This window comes from Abramis brama (genome assembly GCF_963993115.1).
Source record: "Abramis brama genome assembly, chromosome: 7".
NCBI lineage: Eukaryota > Metazoa > Chordata > Actinopteri > Cypriniformes > Leuciscidae > Abramis > Abramis brama.
Window position 1 is genome coordinate 449601 of NC_139969.1, and position 22350 is coordinate 471950.

Sequence of the window (22350 nt, forward strand, 5' to 3'; positions counted from 1 at the left end):
TGAGTGTGAGTGAGTGAGAGAGTGAGTGAGAGTGTGAGTGAGTGAGTGTGTGAGTGAGTGAGTGAGTGTGTGTGTAAGAACTGAACTCACCGACACTGATAAAACACTGTTCTTCATCACTCCCTCCATCATCAGTGAATCCTCTTCGGCCTAAACCAGAGGAAGACTCACTTTACTTTCAAACGCATAGAGAGGAACTTCAGAACTTCAACAAAAAAATCATGTTTATGAAGCCTGAGACAATGGATTTTTATTTAATTCTCATTCTCAAATATGATTTTTATTCTTATCCAAATAAAAATACTATAATTTTAAAATTAAATCAATACTTTAAAAATTTGTTTTTGCGTTATAGCATTAAGAATATTACAGTTCTTTCCAAATTAACATGAATGTCACAATGCAACAATATTATATCTAAATTATCATGAAAATAATGTCAAAATGCAAAACAAAAATCTTAATGCATTTAATGCAGAATATAATTTCTTATTTCTTTCTTTATATTTTGTGGTGAGTTGCAGGAATAACAGCAGACACACGAGAATATCTGTTCTTTTCAAATCACGACATTATTTTCAAGAGAATTAAGAATTTCGCTCCACAATCTCATTTTCTTACTATTTATTATTTTGTTTTGTTATTTCCAAGTATTCTCAAATATGATTCTTATTAGATTCTCATGAAAATAAAAACAGAAAATAAACAGTACAATAAACGTTAACTAATTTATAAATACTTTACACTTAAACCCTTTATGTTTAATGTGTTATAAAAGAATTCATAATCTATATAATCTATGTTATAATGCATTTTATCTTTTCATAAATAGTTTTAAGATGTATTATAATATGTGCAGATTTCTTTGTTGTTTGTTGTGTCTTTTACTGCATTATACATTCTAAAGGCGTAAGAATTAATAGCTTCGTATTATAATGCATATAAGGTGCATAATTAACACATAAAAATACTTTTATAATGCATATTTCATATAAAGGACTGAAGTAAAGTGGTACCCAATTTTTTTGCTTTACAGTAATATGAAAATAATGTCACAATGCAAAAAAACCCAATTTTTAATGCTGTATATAATTGATTTATTTAGATTCTGTGGTGAATCGCAGGAATCAGTGACGCACGAATATAAAAACTGAACATTTCTGTTTTATCATAATAGCTGAAATATTGAAATAAAATGAATAAATAAAAACAAAAACTGATCTAAAAATAAATGAAACCTAAATTGCAATATTAAACAAAACCACAAAACTAATCAAATGACAAATGCACTTAAACTGGAGGTAAAATGATTGTGAATTGAGAGTGTGAGTACCGCAGTCCTGGGGTCAGAGGTGATGGAGTTGAGTCTCCTCATCGACACCTGCCTCGACAGACTGATCATCTCCACCCTGAGACACAAACACCTTCATCATCTTCATCTTCATCTTCACATGAACACAAGGTCAAAGGTCACAGACTCACGTTCTCGCGCTGAGCGCCCTTTTCAGCTTCTTGTTCTTGCGTCTGAGGTGACAGTTGACAAAGACGATGGTGATCACGACGACGAGCACTAAAGTCCCAACGACTGACGCCGCCATGATGATGAGGAGGCTCTCCGACGGACTCTTCATCATTTCTGAGAATTCACTGGCACGTCCTGAGAATAAACAACAAAACAGCTACTGAGTTCATTTAAAGGTGCAGTGTGTAAGTTTTAGCGCATCTAGTGGTGAGGTTGTGAATTGCACCCAACAGAAGTTACGGTGGCCGACAGGAAGTGATGTCGTCGTCTGAGACAGCGGAGTAGCCAGTTAAACAATGAGTTTTTTTTTTTACAAAGATCAATTAAGAAATTAGGTTTACTTTATTATTCAGTAAAATGATGTTATTGCAGATATTATTGTCACTTGTTCATCATTGTGTCAGTGTTTTATTCGCTGACTTTAGCTCGCTTCTTTACACGAAGAACAACATAGTGACGAAACGCGTTTGTCCACTCAGGGCCACCGTAGAAACATGTCGATGTAAGCGGACCCGCGGTGTGTGTAGAGAGAGATGCCTCATTCTAAGCTAATAAACACATAACGGTTCATTAAGTAAGATCTTTATATACCACTGAAAACATAGATATGAATATGATATTTCATTTCTATCAACAGATCCTCCTTAATATTACACACTGCACCTTTAAAGAGGATCTATCACGCCAGTCTTGATGTTGTTTCTCTACTAGAACAGGTTTTCCTGCTTGAATGTTGATTATTCTCCTCATATTCTCCATTGTTGCGGCTCCTCTCTTCCCAGTCTGTCAGTAACGCTCTGTTTACTTCCTGTCTCTATGAAGCCCCTCCTTCTGAAAAGCACACTGTGCTCTGATTGGTCGGCTGGAGCAGTGTGTTGTGATTGGTCGAGCGCTTCCAGTGTGTTTGGGAAATGTCCCGCCCCTTTCCATAACCGCCAGTTTAACACACTACTAACTAACTCAACCAGGCCCCGCCCCTTTATTCTGCGCATTAATTATTATAATGAGGAATACTGTGCCGTGTTCGTTCCCGGAAGAAAACCAGTGTGTTTTCATGCACTGCTCCATTGGGTTTGCTTCCATAACTTGTCTTCTTTCAGACTAGTGGAAGAAAAAAACATCCAAAATACAGTTTTATTGCACTCGATCTGTAGATCTCGATCTGTAAAGGCAGTGAGTTGGTGTCAAAAATCTCTTTACACACACCAAACTTTACAATATTATTCATATCTATATTCATATACCATTCTCATGATTTCTACAACATTTTATTCCTGAAAACATGGTGAAAATGTCTTTATTTCTGTTTGTTGACAATACTTTCTGATTTATTTCCAAAAATCTAACTTTTAAGTCTAACTATCCAATATTCAGATTTCTGTATGGAAATGTACGCAAATGAGTGCATATTTAATTAGACAATGCTTCATTTGCATATTGAAACATTTTTCAGGAAACCTGTAATACAAAACAACTGTATTAATTGTACTGTAAATAAGCTAGTGATATCTAATTAAAATATTTACCCTATTCTTTTGTAGTGTCTTAATTTAATTTACTTATTTAAATTATTCTTTTTATTTTATTTAATTATTTTATTTAATTATTTGATCTGACTTAATTTCATTTGATTGCCACCACATGGGGGCAGCAGAATCATGAGAGTTGACACGTTGAGCAAATGAATGTGGAAGCTCTTTTTTCATTAAACGAAGGCGGAGTTTCAATTGTTTTCTGAGTCACTGTTGTCTATGATTAAGATCTAAATTTACACTGGAGAAGATCATTATGAGGAAGTCAAAGACGCTTGGGTTGTGTTGTAATAACAGCGCAAACATCCACAGAAAAACCGAGACGGGCCACAACATTAAAAACAGAAATGTTTCCAGAATCAAACATCCTTCTTGTTATTTTAAACACATTTTCTGCTGATCTATTTATACACACTTCACCATGAGTGTGCGAATCTGTGTGAGTGTGTTATTTTAAACACATTTTCTGCTGATCTATTTATACACACTTCTTCACCATAAGCTGAAAATACTTTTCCTCATTGTTTCTGTCTCGTTCTCCAGCACAAATATCTAAACATTCTTAAATCAAGATTCATTTACTGGAGAAGAAGCAAAATTACTGAAGATATTAAGACATTGTATATATTATGTGATTATTATAAATACTGGGACATATTTTAGTGTTTATGATAAGGATTATTACATGTATGAGTATAGTTATTTGTATTGTGTGTATATATATATATATATATATGGGAAATAAACTGTTCTATTTTTTTTCTATGTATATGGTGTTAGTGTATATATATATATATATAAAAAAACAATTTGTTGCTCGAAATAAACTTCAATCAATCAAGTAAAAATGTATGAAAGTGAAGTGATTTTGAGCTTCAAACAAGACAATTATCTGCCAATTGAGTCAGAAAAACAATCTTAATTTTTTCTGAGCTCAACTTCACCAGAACGAGTCAGTCCTTGTATGGTGATCATCCAGTAATGACATTAATGTGATGTAAGTTGTGTGGGAAACCGATGCGTTTCGTCAGTCAGGATGATGATCAAGTCTGTGTCATTTGTTCTGAATGTGTCTTTATTAGATTTAACACCTACGTTCGATCTCCCTCCCGATCTCCAGTTTAAACTGGGCTTTCGCGGTTCCCACGATGTTCCCAGTCTGGCAAACGTAAAGACCCTCATCCGACACGTTCAGCGGCCGAACGAACACCAGCCTCTCTCTCTGAACCGACACACCCTCCGGCAGACGCCCATCCTGCCTGAAACACACACACACACACACACACACACACTGCAGTCAGTGTCAGTTTATCACCTGTATCGTGTTTTAAAACAATACAAAAAAAGTACAAACACATGCTACACTTTTTTACTGAATCCAACAATGTAAATCTGTTTTCTATGTGAATATATAGTAAAGTGTAATTTATTCCTGTGATCAAAGCTGGATTTTCAGCATCATTACTCCAGTCTTCAGTGTCACATGATCCTTCAGAAATCACTCCAATACGCCTCGTTCTAAATGTGCATGAGAGCTGATTTTCACTTCCTCCATCAGTATCTGTGTTGAATCTGCTGTAGGTCTTCAAATATCCTCAGACAAGATACATTTCCTGAAGAAAATGCAGTGGCAAAATTCGGCACGGACACACCCTGATACCGACACACACACACCGATACTGACACACACACACACACACACACACACACACACACACACACACACACACACACACACTCAAGTTCAGTATGGTGTACCACAAGGCTCAGTACTAGAACCGTTGCTGTTCTCTCTGTACATGCTACCCTCACACACACACACACACACACACACACACACTCTGTACATGCTACCCTCACACACACACACTCTGTACATGCTACCCTCACACACACTCACACACACACACTCTCTGTACATGCTACCCTTGGGAGATATCATTAGGAAGCATGGAATTAGTTTTCACTGTTATGCTGATGATACTCAGCTCTATATTTCTTCACACCCCAATGAAACTCACCAATTCACTAAATTAACGGAATGCACAGCTGATATAAAGACTGGATGGCCTGTTTGAGGGTCAAGACTTGGTTTTAGGGATAAGGTTATAATGAGGTCAAGGGTCGGTTTAGGGTCAGGGGTCGGGTTAGGCACTTAGTTGTGATGGGTAAGGTTAGGGTAAGCGGCTAGAGATTGCATTGTGTCAATGAATGTCCTCATAAAGGTAGATGTACAAGAATGTGTGAGAGAGTGTGTGTGTATGTGTGTGTGTGAGAGAGTGTGTGTGTGTGTGCTCTTTGATACCAATCTTTCATTTGAAAGTCATGTGTCTAGTTCCTGTAAAACCGCATTCTTTCATCTTAAAAAAATATATCTAAAATACGTCATATGCTCTCATTGACAAATGCGGAACAGTTAGTTCATGCGTTCATGAGCTCAAGGCTAGATTACTGTAATGCTCTACTGGGTGGTTGCCCTGCACGCTTAATAAACAAACTACAGCTGGTCCAAAACGCAGCAGCTCGAGTTCTTACCAGAACCAGGAAGTATGACCATATTAGCCCCGTTCTGTCAACACTGCATTGGCTCCCTATTAAACATCGTATAAATCTTTAAATATTGCTGATTACTTACACTCACTCACTCACGCACACTCACTCACTCGCACAGACACACTTACTTGCACACTCACTCACTCACACACACACACACACACACACACACACTCACTCAGACTCACACACTCACTCGCACACTCACTCACTCACGCACACTCACTCGCACAGACACACTTACTCGCACACTCACTCACTCACTCGCACACTCACTCACGCACACTCACTCACTCGCACAGACACACTTACTCGCACACTCACTCACACACACACTCACTCAGACTCACACTCACTCGCACACTCACTCACTCACGCACGCACACTCACTCACTCACTCACTCACGCACACTCACTCACTCACTCACTCGCACACTCACTCACTCACTCACTCACGCACACTCACTCACTCACTCACTCGCACACTCACTCACTCACGCACGCACACTCACTCACGCACACTCACTCACTCACTCGCACAGACACACTTACTCGCACACTCACTCACTCGCACACTCACTCACTCGCACAGACACACTTACTCGCACACTCACTCACTCACACTCACTCGCACAGACACACTTACTCGCACACTCACTCACTCACACACTCACTCACGCACACTCACTCGCACAGACACACTTACTCGCACACTCACTCACTCACACACACACACACTCGCACACTCACTCGCACAGACACACTTACTCGCACACTCACTCACTCACTTGCACACTCACTCGCACAGACACACTTACTCGCACACTCACTCACTCACACTCACTCGCACAGACACACTTACTCGCACACTCACTCACACACACACACTCACTCGCACACTCACTCGCACAGACACACTTACTCGCACACTCACACTCACTCAGACTCACACACTCACTCGCTCCCTCACGCACACTCACTCACTCACTCACACACTCACTCACACACACACACACACACACACACTCACTCGCACACTCACTCACTCACTCACTCACACTCACTCGCACAGACACTTACTCGCACACTCACTCACACACACACACACACACACACTCACTCAGACTCACACACACACACACTCACTCAGACTCACACACTCACTCACACACACACTCACACAGACTCACACACTTACTCGCACACACACACTCACACAGACTCACTCACTCACTCGCACACACACACTCACACAGATTCGCACACACACACACTCACTCGCACACACTCACACAGACTCACTCACTCACTCGCACACACACACACACACACACACACTCGCACACTCTCTCGCACACACACACACACACACACACACACACACTCGCACACTCTCTCACACACACACACACTCACACAGACTCACACACTCACTCGCACACACACACTCACACAGACACACACACTCACACACACTCACTAGCACACACACTCACTCGCACACACACTCACTCGCACACACACTCACTCGCACACACACTCACTCGCACACACACTCACATACACACTCTCACATACACACTCTCACATACACACTCTCACATACACACTCTCACATACACACTCTCACATACACACTCTCACACACTCACTCACACACTCACTCACTCACACACTCACACAGACTCACTCACTCACTCGCACACACACAAACACACACACACTCGCACACTCTCTCACACACACACACTCACACAGACTCACACACTCACTCGCACACACACACTCACACAGACACACACACTCACACAAACTCACACACTCACTCGCACAGACACACTCACTCGCACACACACTCACTCGCACACACACTCACTCGCACACACACTCACTCGCACACACACTCACTCGCACACACACTCACTCGCACACACACTCACTCGCACACACACTCACTCGCACACACACTCACTCGCACACACACACACTCGCACACACACACTCTCACATACACACTCTCACATACACACTCTCACATACACACTCTCACATACACACTCTCACATACACACTCTCACATACACACTCTCACATACACACTCTCACATACACACTCTCACATACTCACTCACTCACACACTCACACACTCACTCACACACACACTCACTCACACACACACACTCTCACACACTCTCATACACACACTCACTCACACACTCTCATACTCTCTCATACACACACACACTCTCACACACACACTCTCGCGATCTGGCGGCTGTAACAACGCCAAACACCACATTAAAAAGATCTCATGTTTCGGACCCTCACTGTAATTATCATCTGAGTATCATGTGACTCCCACAGCCTGTCGCCAATTCATTCCCCAACAGTACCTGAGTGAAAACACCCTCACAAAGTGCAAATACACTGCAACATATCACGCTTATTTCAGTATTAGTATTTAGTGTATCTCTTTAATTATACATTACTCAGCCCTGGAAGTGAAACGCTGCCGATCAGAGGATGAGCTTCTGCAGTGTGTGTCCGGTTATTATAAATCTTAACAACCCCCCCCCCCCCCCCCACACTCTCATTGTGTTTCTCAATATATTCTCTTGCTTCCTTTTTCTTAAAACACAATCACAAAGGGCTGTGAACTGCAGAGCGATGCATATTCACATGCTCCTTTCAGGATAACATAAAGCTTCAGTGTCGCGTTGCAACCCGAGAGAAACGAGAGTTTCATGCAGAAAGAAGGAGAGAGAAAGAGCAGGATGCTGAAAGATGAGGGTGGGGTGTGTGTATCGAGACACATGCTGAGCCCTAAATAACCCTCCTGTCCTGTAATGATTGTTTTAACCGGCAGAGAAACACAAGATTAAAGATGCAGCGCATCAACTGCAATTAACAGCGTTTGATGCCTCGTCCTGATTCTGCAGACGCAGCGATCCCGTCAGACTCTAGAACCTCACACACTGCAGGAAAACTGGCTCTCTGTGCTTCTCTACAAATAAGACATTTACTAGAATTAAAAATTACTTAAGATTTTAGTTTTCTGAAAGAAGTATAAAAAGAGAGAGTGAGTTATGCTTAAAACGAGAAAAATAAACTTAATTCAAAGAGAAAACAAGATTATTTTTCTGACTCCATTAGCAGATATTTGTTCTTGTTTTCAGCACAAAATCACAATTTTGAAAAAAAATTCATTAAACAAGCCTTAATATCTTCAGTCACTTTTCTTCTCCAGTAAATGTATCTTGATTTAGGAATATTTAGATATTTGTGCTGGAAAACAAGACAGAAACACTGAGGAAGAACACTAAACACTAATACTAAAAATCGTAAAATAGTATGAATAAATACTAAAATAAATACTAATACTAAAATGCAAAAAAATACATTTTTAATAAAAAAAATTGTAAAATAGTACAAATAAATACAAGATACTACAATAAATACAAATACTAAAACAGCAACAAAAAAAACAAAAATAATACTAATACTAAAGTAGCCAAAATACTTAAATACTAATACTAAAAATCGTAAAATAGTAAAAATAATGACAAAATATTAAAATAAATACTAATACTAAAATAGCAAAAAATAAACACTAAATACTAAAATAATTACCAAATAACCAAATACTAAACTTAGTAATATAGTAAATCAATTATTGGATCAAATGAGGTCGTTAGAGTTCTGATGAAGAACTAGTTATAGTTTGTGGCGATAAACGATATTTAAACATTTAGTAGCAAGCGTTGAAGTTTACAAAACTGTACATTCGGCGAGTTACTTCTGTGAAATACTGCTGATGGAGAGAAATTCTGATCACAGTTTTTGTGTTTTATTTTTAAATGTGTGTCTATCTATTTCAGATGTTCATCTGACACACACGACACACACCCCGAGGCTGTGTTGAGCTGTGCTGGAGATCATCAGAAGACTCTGAGGAACCGTACCTGCTCCAGGTGATGTTCTCCGGAAGAGGGTTTCCCTTCACTGCACACCTGAGCTCTGACCCGACCTCACCGATCCTCCACGAGCCAGAACCAACAATCTCTGCGTCTGGAGGAACTGACACACACACAGCAAAACTTTACTTTTACACTACCGCTCAACAGTTTGGAATGATTAAGATTCAATGTTTCTGAAAGAGTCTCTTCTGCTCACCAAAACTGTGTTTATATGATCAAGAATACAGTAAAAACAGTGAAATATTATTATAATGTAAATCTGCTGTTTTCTGTGTGAATATATAGTAAAGTGTAATTTATTCCTGTGATCAAATCATTCTAATATGAGGATTTGTATCTGTCAAAGTCACTCCAGTTATTGTTGCTGTTGTAAAGACGTAATACATTAATGTGTGTCTGAAACCCAGTTTAAGCACTTCGGCACAAACCACAGATGAACAGGTTTAACTCTCCAGCTCCTGAACTCCAGCGGTTCGTCTGTCGATGTTCTGCTCTGATTTACAGTGTTCACTCTACAAAACTCCATCACTGTGTTCATTACAGTATTGCATTATCTGTAAATGTCACTATTCTGAGACTTCTTTCAAATCTTTTTGTTCTCCAGTGTAAAACATGTCCTGCAGTTCTTTATTTCCAGCCGTTGTGTTTAGAGGAACTCACACACACACACACTCGCTCTCACACTCTCACTCTCTCACACTCTCTCTCACACACTCTCTCTCACACACTCGCTCTCACACACTCGCTCTCACACACTCGCTCTCACACACTCGCTCTCACACACTCTCTCTCACACTCACTCTCACTCTCACACTCACTCTCACTCTCACACTCACACTCTCACTCTCACTCTCACTCTCACTCTCACTCTCACTCACTCTCTCTCTCACTCACACACTTACAGTGCACGATGAGTGTGTTGCTGAGTCTGCGTGGGCCGTCGAGCGCTGGGTGCCACACCAGACAGTCGAGCCTCTGGCCGTTCATGCTGCGCAGTGGATGCAGGGAAAACTGCGAGGTCACGACCCCATCCTCCCCGCTCCGGTTCTGCGACCGCCCGGGAACATCCGTGTCCCAGGACAGGAGCGGCGCAGGGTGTCCGACCGAACGACACGAGGCGGCCGAGCGAAACGACTGGCCTTCCTGCAGGATCACCGGATCCAGAGACGAGATCGGCAGAACTAGAGGACGAGAAACAGCAGATGAAGTGCTTTCACTAGTCAGATCAATGATCCTTCAGAAATCAGTCTAATATGGTGATTTGATGCTCAAAAAAACATTCATTATTATTAGAAGTGTTTTTTTTTATGATTCTTTGATGAATAGAAAGTTCAAAAGAACAGCATTTATTTGAAATATAATCTTTTGTAACATTATAACTGTCTTTACTTTACAAATTCAGCTTTGATCACAGGAATAAATTACACTTTACTATAAATATGCACATAAAAAAACAGTTTTTTTACATTCTAATAATATTTTTAATTCATTTCAATTCACATTTATTAGTATAGCGCTTTTCACAACACATCATTTCAAAGCAGCTTTACAGAAAATGCACATTACAGTTTACAGTGATCTGTTATCAGACGTAACCGTTCAGAAATGTACATATACAAAATCACAGTTAGCTAAAAATGTATTAATTTAAACAATGTAATAATTAAAGGCAGAAACAATGAGCTCATTGAAGTAATGAATACTTATTTGTTAACAAATAATTATGACATTTAGAAAAATGTAGAATTGGTGCATATTGATCAGATTAATCATCACCTTCATTTATACAGCGCTTTACCAATATAGAGCGTTTCACAGCAGCTTTACAGTGATAACAGGAGATTACAGTAACAGAGATTGTTTAGGCTTTACAGCAGATCTAGAATAAAGTTATTGTCCAGATAAAGTTAGTTTATGATTGATTCACTTCTGTTGTAAAGATCATTAGTTATTAACTTAGCGGCCGCTAACACACACCGTTCTACAGAAAACAGAAACTTTAATGTGTTCTGTTCGTTCATTTACACGACAACAGTGTTTGGTGGCTCGATCAGATCAATTCAGTTTATAAACATTTTTACAGCCTAAACCAAGGTTATTTTAAACTGGTTGGTTCAGAAGATGTAGGTTTTGTATTGTACAGCAGATCAACTGATTAACAGACCTTTCCTTCTGTCAACAGAAGTGAAATGGAGCTTGTGAAAATGAAAGAGGGGCTCTTACTCCAGACGGTCAGGCTGATTTGTGTCTCGAAGTTTCCCGAGGGAAAGGTGGAGATGTGGCAGGTGTATGTGGCCTGATCCGACTTCTTCGTGTTCAGAATCAACAGCGTCGAGTCGAGGGTCGGGTCAGAGCTCTCGAACCGAACACGCTTCAGGAAATCAGGAGACGCTGGGAGAAACAAACGCACCGTTTCAGAAGAAGTAGTATATTAGACTCAGTTAGAGGGAAATACAGTATTAGACATAAAAACAATCACTATAGTGCCCTTAAAGTTCCTTATTTTGTTCTGGAGTCTCAACAGGTTCACATGCATACAAGATAAAAAACGCTTTAATGTCCTCATAATCTCCACTTCAGCGTCAGCTCTTTCCTCTCAGTGTCTGAAACGCTTCGTTTGAAGATTCAGTCTCTCTAAGCTCCGCCTCTCTGAGAGCTGCTCTGCTCTGATTGGTCAGAAAGCAAACGCTCATTATCATATCTGAATCTCAGCTCTTGATCACAGTGATATGAACAGTGACGATGGCGTGGGCTTTACCGTATCAATCTCAGAAAACAGCGTCTTCTTGACATGAACAACACGAACCAAACTCTTCCAGTCTCAGATACACTACAGCGTTTGAGGGCGGGGCTAAGAGACAATGTTCAGCCAATCAACACCAGAGGCGGGCATTATGCTAATTAGTAACAAACCTACGCAGGTTCAACAGGAAGTGAGACTGAATTACTGACGACTCGTTTTAGTTCAGAATCACTTTCTTTTGGGAGACAAAAACTCCATTTATCTGCACTTTGATCTTTAAAACTATCATGAAAATAATGTGGTCTAAGATAAAGATCTGTGGTTTTTCTTTCCTACAAGTACATAAAATAAACAAATAGTTGCCTTTTTATTCAATTCTGCTCCGCTTTTAAAATAACAGGCAAACTGCATTATTTGTGATAACAAATTGCCTTTTGGTAAATGTCAATGTAATGTGACTCCATTAAAACCAATCAAATCCATTGAGTTTCATCAAACTTATTTAATTTGATAATTTTTCATATATAAAAGCTATATAGTCAAACCAAAAATAATTCAGACACCAGATATAATTTTTGTAGTTCATTTATGCAAGTGAGCAGAGCAAAATAAAGTAAACTGTGACATATTATACCCAAATATTCTTCATTCAGTGACTACCAGTAACAATTAGGAACCAAAAATGATTCGGACACTTTGAGCTGATCATGTTTTGCTGAAGTGTTTCTTCTTTAATTGCTAATGCTCTTTTTACACACAGACTGAACAAAATGAAGCATTGCTTGGTGATTGGTTGAGCTAAACTGGTATTATCTAATTGTGTAGTTAAATTTAACAGCTGACAGATATTCAACATAATTCATGTGTCAGTCTAACAGAAGGACGGACAAAACCAGTCAAATATCAACTGAGTTCTGCTCATATTTTACTACTGTTTTCTAAACTATAGCGAATAAACTGATAATGTGAGAAGTGTTGAAGGTGTGTGAATAAATTTTGTTTTGACTGTATGTTCAAAATTGTCAACATTAACTCGCATGCATGTCATTTCCAAAACAGAGTATTATATTTAACTAAAGAAATACTAAAATAGCACCGTTCCAAACCAACTGCTTTTCTTCTCTCAGCTCAAGCTTTACAGTGAATAACATGTTAAATTTGGGTCTGTTCTTCACACAAAAGATTATATGACTGTGGAATAAAGTTAATTAGTTATATTGACTAGTATCTGTTATCATTCACTGCCATTGTATGCAAAAATTAGCACCTTTGTGCTCCGAAAAAAGAGTCTGAAATGACATGAGGGAGAGTAAATAATGGCAGAAGAGTTTATTTCTGTGAGAACTATTGTTCACATCAACACAGACGGCAGATGTGAGTTGCTCTAGTCAACACAATACACCATTGAACATATCCGTCATGACAAACGTCTCTAGGTGACAGACACACGTCACAACACAATACATGAGTGTGTTTCCATCGGGTCATTTGACAGAATTGCTGCGGGGAAAATGATACTTGTGTGTGTTTGCGCTTCTTTGAATGGGAGGTGATTTAATGATGAATCACCAGAACGCATGTCTGTCACACACACTGCACTGAGAGAATAGAGGAAAGCCTGCTGTGAGGAGTGAGGACTATTAAGATTGTTAGCATTGTGAAACATGACCCAGAAATGTTCCCAACAGAGATTCACTCAACTAGTTTAGTCTTTATGAATGGGGCAAACTAACTAACTAACTAACACACTCGCTCTCACGCTCTCTCTCACACGCTCTTCACTCTCTCACGCTCTTCACTCTCTCACGCTCTTCACTCTCTCACGCTCTTCACTCTCTCACGCTCTTCACTCTCTCACTCTCTCACGCTCTTCACTCTCTTCACGCTCTCACGCTCTTCACTCTCTCACTCTCTCACGCTCTTCACTCTCTCACGCTCTTCACGCTCTCACGCTCTTCACTCTCTCACGCTCTTCACCCTCTCACGCTCTTCACTCTCTCACCCTCTCACGCTCTTCACTCTCTCACCCTCTCACGCTCTTCATGCTCTCACCCTCTCACCCTCTCACGCTCTCACGCTCTCACGCTCTTCACGCTCTCACCCTCTCACCCTCTCACCCTCTCACCCTCTCACGCTCTTCACTCTCTTCACTCTCTTCACGCTCTCACGCTCTTCATTCTCTCACGCTCTCACGCTCTTCACTCTCTCACCCTCTCACCCTCTTCACTCTCTCACCCTCTCACCCTCTTCACTCTCTCACCCTCTCACGCTCTTCACGCTCTTCACTCTCTCACGCTCTCACGCTCTTCACTCTCTCACCCTCTCACCCTCTTCACTCTCTCACCCTCTCACCCTCTTCACTCTCTCACCCTCTCACCCTCTCACGCTCTCACGCTCTTCACTCTCTCACCCTCTCACCCTCTTCACTCTCTCACCCTCTCACCCTCTTCACTCTCTCACCCTCTCACCCTCTCACGCTCTCACGCTCTCACGCTCTCACGCTCTTCACGCTCTTCACTCTCTTCACGCTCTCACCCTCTCACCCTCTCACGCTCTCACGCTCTTCACTCTCTCACCCTCTCACCCTCTCACCCTCTCACGCTCTCACGCTCTCACGCTCTTCACGCTCTTCACTCTCTTCACGCTCTCACCCTCTCACCCTCTCACGCTCTCACGCTCTCACGCTCTTCACTCTCTTCACGCTCTCACGCTCTTCACTCTCTCACGCTCTCACGCTCTCACCCTCTCACGCTCTTCACTCTCTCACCCTCTCACGCTCTTCACTCTCTCACCCTCTCACGCTCTTCACTCTCTCACCCTCTCACGCTCTTCACGCTCTCACCCTCTCACCCTCTCACGCTCTTCACTCTCTCACCCTCTCACGCTCTTCACTCTCTCACCCTCTCACGCTCTTCACTCTCTCACCCTCTCACGCTCTTCACTCTCTCACCCTCTCACCCTCTCACCCTCTCACCCTCTCACGCTCTCACGCTCTTCACTCTCTTCACGCTCTCACCCTCTCACCCTCTCACGCTCTCACGCTCTCACGCTCTCACGCTCTTCACTCTCTTCACGCTCTCACGCTCTTCACTCTCTCACGCTCTTCACTCTCTCACCCTCTCACCCTCTCACGCTCTTCACTCTCTCACCCTCTCACGCTCTTCACGCTCTCACCCTCTCACCCTCTCACGCTCTCACGCTCTCACGCTCTCACGCTCTTCACGCTCTTCACTCTCTCACGCTCTCACGCTCTCACCCTCTCACGCTCTTCACTCTCTCACGCTCTTCACTCTCTCACGCTCTTCACTCTCTCACCCTCTCACTCTCTCACCCTCTCACGCTCTTCACTCTCTCACCCTCTCACGCTCTTCACTCTCTCACCCTCTCACCCTCTCACGCTCTTCACCCTCTCACGCTCTTCACTCTCTCACCCTCTCACGCTCTCACACTCTCACACTCTCACCCTCTCACGCTCTTCACTCTCTCACGCTCTTCACTCTCTCACGCTCTCACGCTCTTCACTCTCTCACGCTCTTCACTCTCTCACGCTCTTCACTCTCTCACGCTCTTCACTCTCTCACGCTCTTCACTCTCTCACGCTCTTCACTCTCTCACGCTCTTCACTCTCTCACGCTCTTCACTCTCTCACGCTCTTCACTCTCTCACCCTCTCACGCTCTCACCCTCACACCCTCTCACGCTCTTCACTATCTCACGCTCTTCACGCTCTTCACTATCTCACGCTCTTCACTCTCTCACCCTCTCACGCTCTTCACTCTCTCACCCTCTCACGCTCTTCACTCTCTCACGCTCTCACCCTCACACCCTCTCACGCTCTTCACGCTCTCACACTCTCACACTCTCACACTCTCACGCTCTCACGCTCTTCACTCTCTCACCCTCTCACGCTCTTCACTCTCTCACCCTCACACCCTCTCACCCTCTCACGCTCTCACCCTCACACCCTCTCACACTCTCACCCTCTCACCCTCTCACGCTCTTCACTCTCTCACGCTCTCACCCTCACACCCTCTCACACTCTCACCCTCTCACCCTCTCACGCTCTTCACGCTCTTCACTCTCTCACGCTCTCACCCTCACCCGCTCTCACCCTCTCACACTCTTCACTCTCTCACGCTCTCACCCTCACCCTCTCTCACGCTCTCACCCGCTCTCACTCTCTCACACTCTCTCACGCTCTTCACTCTCTTCACGCTCTCACGCTCTTCACGCTCTCACGCTCTTCACTCTCTCACGCTCTTCACTCTCTCACGCTCTTCACTCTCTCACGCTCTTCACTCTCTCACGCTCTCACCCTCACCCTCTCTCACACTCTCTCACGCTCTTCACTCTCTTCACGCTCTCACGCTCTTCACGCTCTTCACGCTCTCACGCTCTTCACGCTCTTCACTCTCTCACGCTCTTCACTCTCTCACGCTCTTCACTCTCTCACGCTCTTCACTCTCTCACGCTCACCCTCTCTCACGCTCTCACCCTCTCACGCTCACCCTCTAACACGCTCTCACCCTCTCTCACCCTCTCACACTCTTCACTCTCTCTCACCCTCTCACCCTCACCCTCTCTCACGCTCTCACCCGCTCTCACTCTCTCACACTCTCACGCTCTTCACTCTCTTCACGCTCTCACGCTCTTCACGCTCTCACGCTCTTCACTCTCTCACGCTCTTCACTCTCTCACGCTCTTCACTCTCTCACGCTCTTCACTCTCTCACGCTCTTCACTCTCTCACGCTCACCCTCTCTCACGCTCTCACCCTCTCTCACCCTCTCACGCTCACCCTCTAACACGCTCTCACCCTCTCTCACCCTCTCACGCTCTCTCACCCTCTCACGCTCTTCACTCTCTCACGCTCTCACCCTCTCACTCTCACCCTCTTCACTCTCTCACCCTCTCACGCTCTTCACTCTCTCACTCTTCACTCTCTCTCACCCTCTCACGCTCTTCACTCTCTCACGCTCTCACCCTCTCACTCTCACCCTCTTCACTCTCTCACCCTCTCACGCTCTTCACTCTCTCACTCTTCACTCTCTCTCACCCTCTCACGCTCTTCACTCTCACCCTCTTCACTCTCTCTCACCCTCACGCTCTTCACTCTCTTCACTCTCTCACGCTCTCACCCTCTCACTCTCACCCTCTTCACTCTCTCTCTCACCCTCTCACGCTCTTCACTCTCACCCTCTCACCCTCTCACGCTCTTCACTCTCTCACCCTCTCACGCTCTTCACTCTCTCACCCTCACCCTCTTCACTCTCTCTCACCCTCTCACGCTCTTCACTCTCTCACCCTCACCCTCTTCACTCTCTCTCACCCTCTCACGCTCTTCACTCTCTCACGCTCTCACCCTCTCACTCTCACCCTCTTCACTCTCTCTCATCCTCTCACGCTCTTCACTCTCTCACTCTCACCCTCTTCACTCTCTCTCTCACCCTCTCACGCTCTTCACTCTCTCACCCTCTCACGCTCTCACCCTCTCACTCTCACCCTCTTCACTCTCTCTCACCCTCTCACGCTCTTCACTCTCTCACCCTCTCACGCTCTTCACTCTCTCACGCTCTCACCCTCTCACTCTCACCCTCTTCACTCTCACCCTCTTCACTCTCTCTCTCACCCTCTCACTCTCACCCTCTTCACTCTCTCACCCTCTCACGCTCTTCACTCTCTCACGCTCTTCACTCTCTCACTCTCTCACTCTCTCACGAAAAGATTAATGATTTGTCTATAAAAAGTTGCTTCAGTCTAAGTGTTTTATGAGATTCACTCGACTAGTTCATGTTTTTACCTTTAGGTCCTTCAGTAAAGTGTCCTGTAATGATCTGTTCTCGTTCTCCTCCTGGTTTCTGTCTGGACCAGGTCACTTGCACCACCTTCTCGTCTCCCTTCACCTCGAACCGACAGGGAAGCCGAGTCTGTGTGTCGGAGAACGAGCGCTGGGACGCCGGCGGATCAAGGAACTCACAGCGAACACACACTGAGAAATGAAGAGCCAGTGTGAGATCCATGAACTCACAGCAAACACACACTGAGAAATAAAGAGTTAGTGTGAACATCTGCAAACATCTCTGACTGGGTTTACTGTTCGAGACGAGGTCAGTGTGTGAGAGTTAATAATAAACCCGCACTATCATGATCCATTGCTCTTGCCCCGACAAACACGTCACAAAAACACAAGGACGTTCCCATGCAGAACAATGAGCGAGTCAGAAATAAGCCAAAAAACTATCAATGCTCAATGCAAATAATAAAATACATTCCACATGGTTAGTTTTTGACATGTTTAATCAAAGTGTTATGGTGTAATTAATTAATTTGTCAGTTTGCATGCATTTAACGTTTAGTATCATATTTGATTTATCAGGCTTTTATGGCTCATAAAGTTCTGATATAGTGAGAATATAGAGGAAAAAACAGCTCAATTTTATTCAGAGACTCAAACTGAGCAAAAATATGCAATTTGCTGCAGATGCTGATATTTCTATGAGATTCTGAGGCTTGTAATGTAAATCAATGAGATTGTTATAACAGTACAGCAGATTACATAAAATGCATATAAATATCAGCATTTGCACCAAATTGCATATATTTTTGCTCAGTTTGAGTCTCTGAATCATAAAACTAAGCATTTAAATATCATCTTACTAAGAAATATTATTGGCAGATATTGATATTTTTATATGAGATTCTGATGCTTGTAATATAAATCAATGAGATCTTTATAACAGTACAGCAGATACTTACATAAATGCATATAAATATGAATTATCTGCCAATAATATTTCTTAGTAAGATGATATTTAAATGCTTAGTTTTATGATCAAATCTCTGTAGTTTTAGAATGTATAATGCAATGCAATACAATGATGATTGAAAGATTAACAAATGCACCTTCCTCAAAAGCCTGATGATCATATTTGATACTCATGATTTTTCTATAAAATGATGATGGATAATCAATTAAACCGAAGCTGCTTCAGTCCAGTTGAAATATTACTAACAATATCAAAGTTATTCTTATGTTTACTTGATAAAAGCAGCTCAGATTCGACACAGAAAGACTTGTGAAGCTCGAGCTGAAGGAGGACGTTTGTACAGGTATAATAAAAGACGTTTATTGGATAAAAGAGTGTAAACTCGATCAGAGACAAAAGGACTGGAGAAGATCGAGTGCAACAGGTTCATCAGATCATGTTGATAAGTTATGATCAGATATGTGTACAGTAGACGTTACAGAGGACATCAAGTTTCGAGTAAAGCTGCATTACATTCTACAGGGAAATGTTTCTGCTCAGGAGACTCGAAGAGTTCTCAGTCAGGGTTAATTTACATATCAACACCTTCTCAGATATTCCTCATAAAAGTGAATCAAAACACACTCAAACGAGTCACTAATTTTCATGCAGTAAATAATGAATGAAGCAGAGAAATGTTCATGTATCTGAGCCGAGATGGAGACGCACTCGAGATCTCTTTTAAACCGTTCATACTCAGTCTATGCCGTGTTAATCATTCTGCTGATTTTGCACTATTTAGGAACTGTTGGATCTCCACTTCATGTAAAGCCAGCAGACACTCGCATTTCAAAGTGAGAAAGCGAGACAGAGAGCAGAAGAAAGCGAGAGAATGTCATCTTGCAGTTCCGGTTATTGTTTGTCTTTGTCTCAGCTGACACACACACTGAACACAAACACACCGAACACACACACACTGAACACAAACACACTGACACGCCACACGTTTACAATAACAATACATACCTTCACCTTCACACACACTCACATGTTTGTTTTGCTATACTTGTGAGGACCTCCATTGGCGTAATGGTTTTTATACTGTACAAACTGTATATTCTCTCCTCTAACACTAACCCTACCCATCACACACACACACACACACACACAGAGAGAGAGAGAGAGAGTAACTAGAGGTTCAATTAGAGCGGATTGTAGGAACCGTTCTTTGGTCGAGCTGTATTTCATTCACAGAATCACATCACTGCATTTCTGGACCACAGTCAATTAGAGAATGCTCATCGTTAAACTCATTTAAGTATAATTTTAAGAAATGGTTTCATAATCAACAATGTGAACATTATTGCTGCTTCCTCTATTATTACTATGAATAATTTCATTATAATTTGTAATATTGAACTATTACATATATATTGTCTAATATTGTATATTATATACATGTTATATTATATATGTACAACTAATATTGTACATATATATCGTCTTTTTGTATAATATGTTTAATTGTATTTTACAGAGTTGTTTACATGTTCTAGTTCTATTATTGTTGTAATTGTTTTACCCTCTTCTCTAGTTTTAGGCCTAATAACATCTGGCAGAGGGACTAGCGATGAAAACTAGCCTTCGGGCTAATCTGGGTACATTTACACTCACGAATGTTGATTAATGTACACCGTCCCTTTTCTAAATAAATACACACACACACTCACATTCTCTCACTCACTCACTCACACACACATTCTCTCACTCTCTCACTCACTCACTCACACACACTCGCATTCTCTCTCTCTCTCATTCACTCACTCACACACACACACACACACAGTTCTGCACACATTTCCTCCACGACAGTCATAAATAAGTGAGTAATGGTTTTTGAGGCTGGTTGAACTTTACTGACAGAAGAATGTCACTGCACCACATAGCAGATCTCTCTCTCACTCACTCACACACACACCGAAACACACACACACACACACACACACACCGAAACACAACTTATGAACTCCCTGCTGAAAAAACCACAGCTAAAACACAACTATACATGTGGCTGGCTTTAGTGGGTTTGTTGCAGTGTTTATTAACCTTTGTGAACGTTTATTAATAAAAACCCAACGGTTATTGTCATGCCAATCAATGCATTAAATTAATGTTAACAGATAAAACTTTTGATTTCAACAATGCATTAGTAAATTAATTAACATAAACTGATTACTAAATATTAGCAATGTACTAATGTTAACAAAAACCCTATAGTAAAGTGTTACCGTAATTTACAAATATAACCTAACTAACACACACTACTCGAGTCCTCAGTTTTTTGTCTTACCCATCAATGTGAAGAGGATCACACAGATGAAGCTCAGTACTTTCGTCATGTTTCTGCTTTATTCTCTCAGTGTATTTCTCTGTTATTCCTCCTCATGTTCTCACACGCTTTTCTGTTCATCCATGTTAAACTGTGTTCTTCAGATCCGCCATTTGTCAGCATTACAGGAATAAAAACAGACTACAAGCTGAGTTTCTACAGGGAGATCCAGAGGCTGATAAACTCATGATTAAACTCTGTTTGAAGTCTGTGTTCAGGTGAGCGTTCACACACACCTGCGTGTTCACGTGTGCTCCACCCACCGCTGGGCACGCGCACGTGCGCGCACACTCCCTCTCTCGCTTACTGACCTTTGGTTTGTGCACTAAACTATAGACTTATATTTTTTTCTCTTGAAATCAGAACTCTCTGTAGGAGATCTGAAGTGATTTCTGGAAAACTCTTCTCTCTGAAGCTGTTAGAGCCGAAGTGAAGTTTGAGGAATTCGTGGCTTTTGTTTGGTTTGGTGTTTTGTAAAATAGAAATGAACAGGACAAACCAGTTAAGCAGCAAATTCTTGACATTTAATGAACATACCCACAATCAGGCAAATTATTTAAACTCTAATCTAGAGAGATATAGGCTACAAAGTTTGTTTTTACTTTATAGTAAACGATTTAATGTTATTGTTATTATTTCAAAAGTAATTTGTATTTTTTTTATCATTAACATCATCTAAATACATTTAAATTACACGAATGTATATTTATGCAGGAGTTATTTGTGTTCTTCTAATTTGATTGGTCACGTGGTGTATCAAAGCCGATTGAAATAGTTGTAAGTTTTGACCAGGAGCGAGTTAATTATTTAGTTTATTTCCCAATAAACATTTCCCAACTGTTTTATTGCGACACCTGCTGGTCAACTATATATTTAACATGAAATTAGA

At 41.8% G+C, this 22350-nt stretch overlaps 1 protein-coding gene across 2 annotated transcripts in view; it reads right to left on the reverse strand.

Moving 5' to 3' along the window:
• The window catches only part of nectin4b (nectin cell adhesion molecule 4b), a 26926-nt gene extending 4684 nt beyond the window's left edge, over positions 1-22242 (reverse strand). Inside the window, exons 1-9 of one of the 2 annotated variants that reach the window (XM_084120971.1) lie at positions 21423-22242; positions 18127-18315; positions 11809-11976; positions 10488-10766; positions 9571-9685; positions 4150-4313; positions 1483-1657; positions 1334-1409; positions 91-150 (exon numbers count right to left, since the gene is read on the reverse strand). In XM_084120971.1, coding sequence (XP_083977097.1) covers positions 91-150; positions 1334-1409; positions 1483-1657; positions 4150-4313; positions 9571-9685; positions 10488-10766; positions 11809-11976; positions 18127-18315; positions 21423-21471 — 1275 coding nt within the window. In that variant the 5' untranslated portion in view covers positions 21472-22242. Of the gene's footprint in view, positions 1-90; positions 151-1333; positions 1410-1482; positions 1658-4149; positions 4314-9570; positions 9686-10487; positions 10767-11808; positions 11977-18126; positions 18403-21422 lie in introns of those variants that run through there. The other variant, XM_084120972.1, reaches the window with a different exon arrangement.
• Positions 22243-22350: the final 108 nt, after the last annotated feature.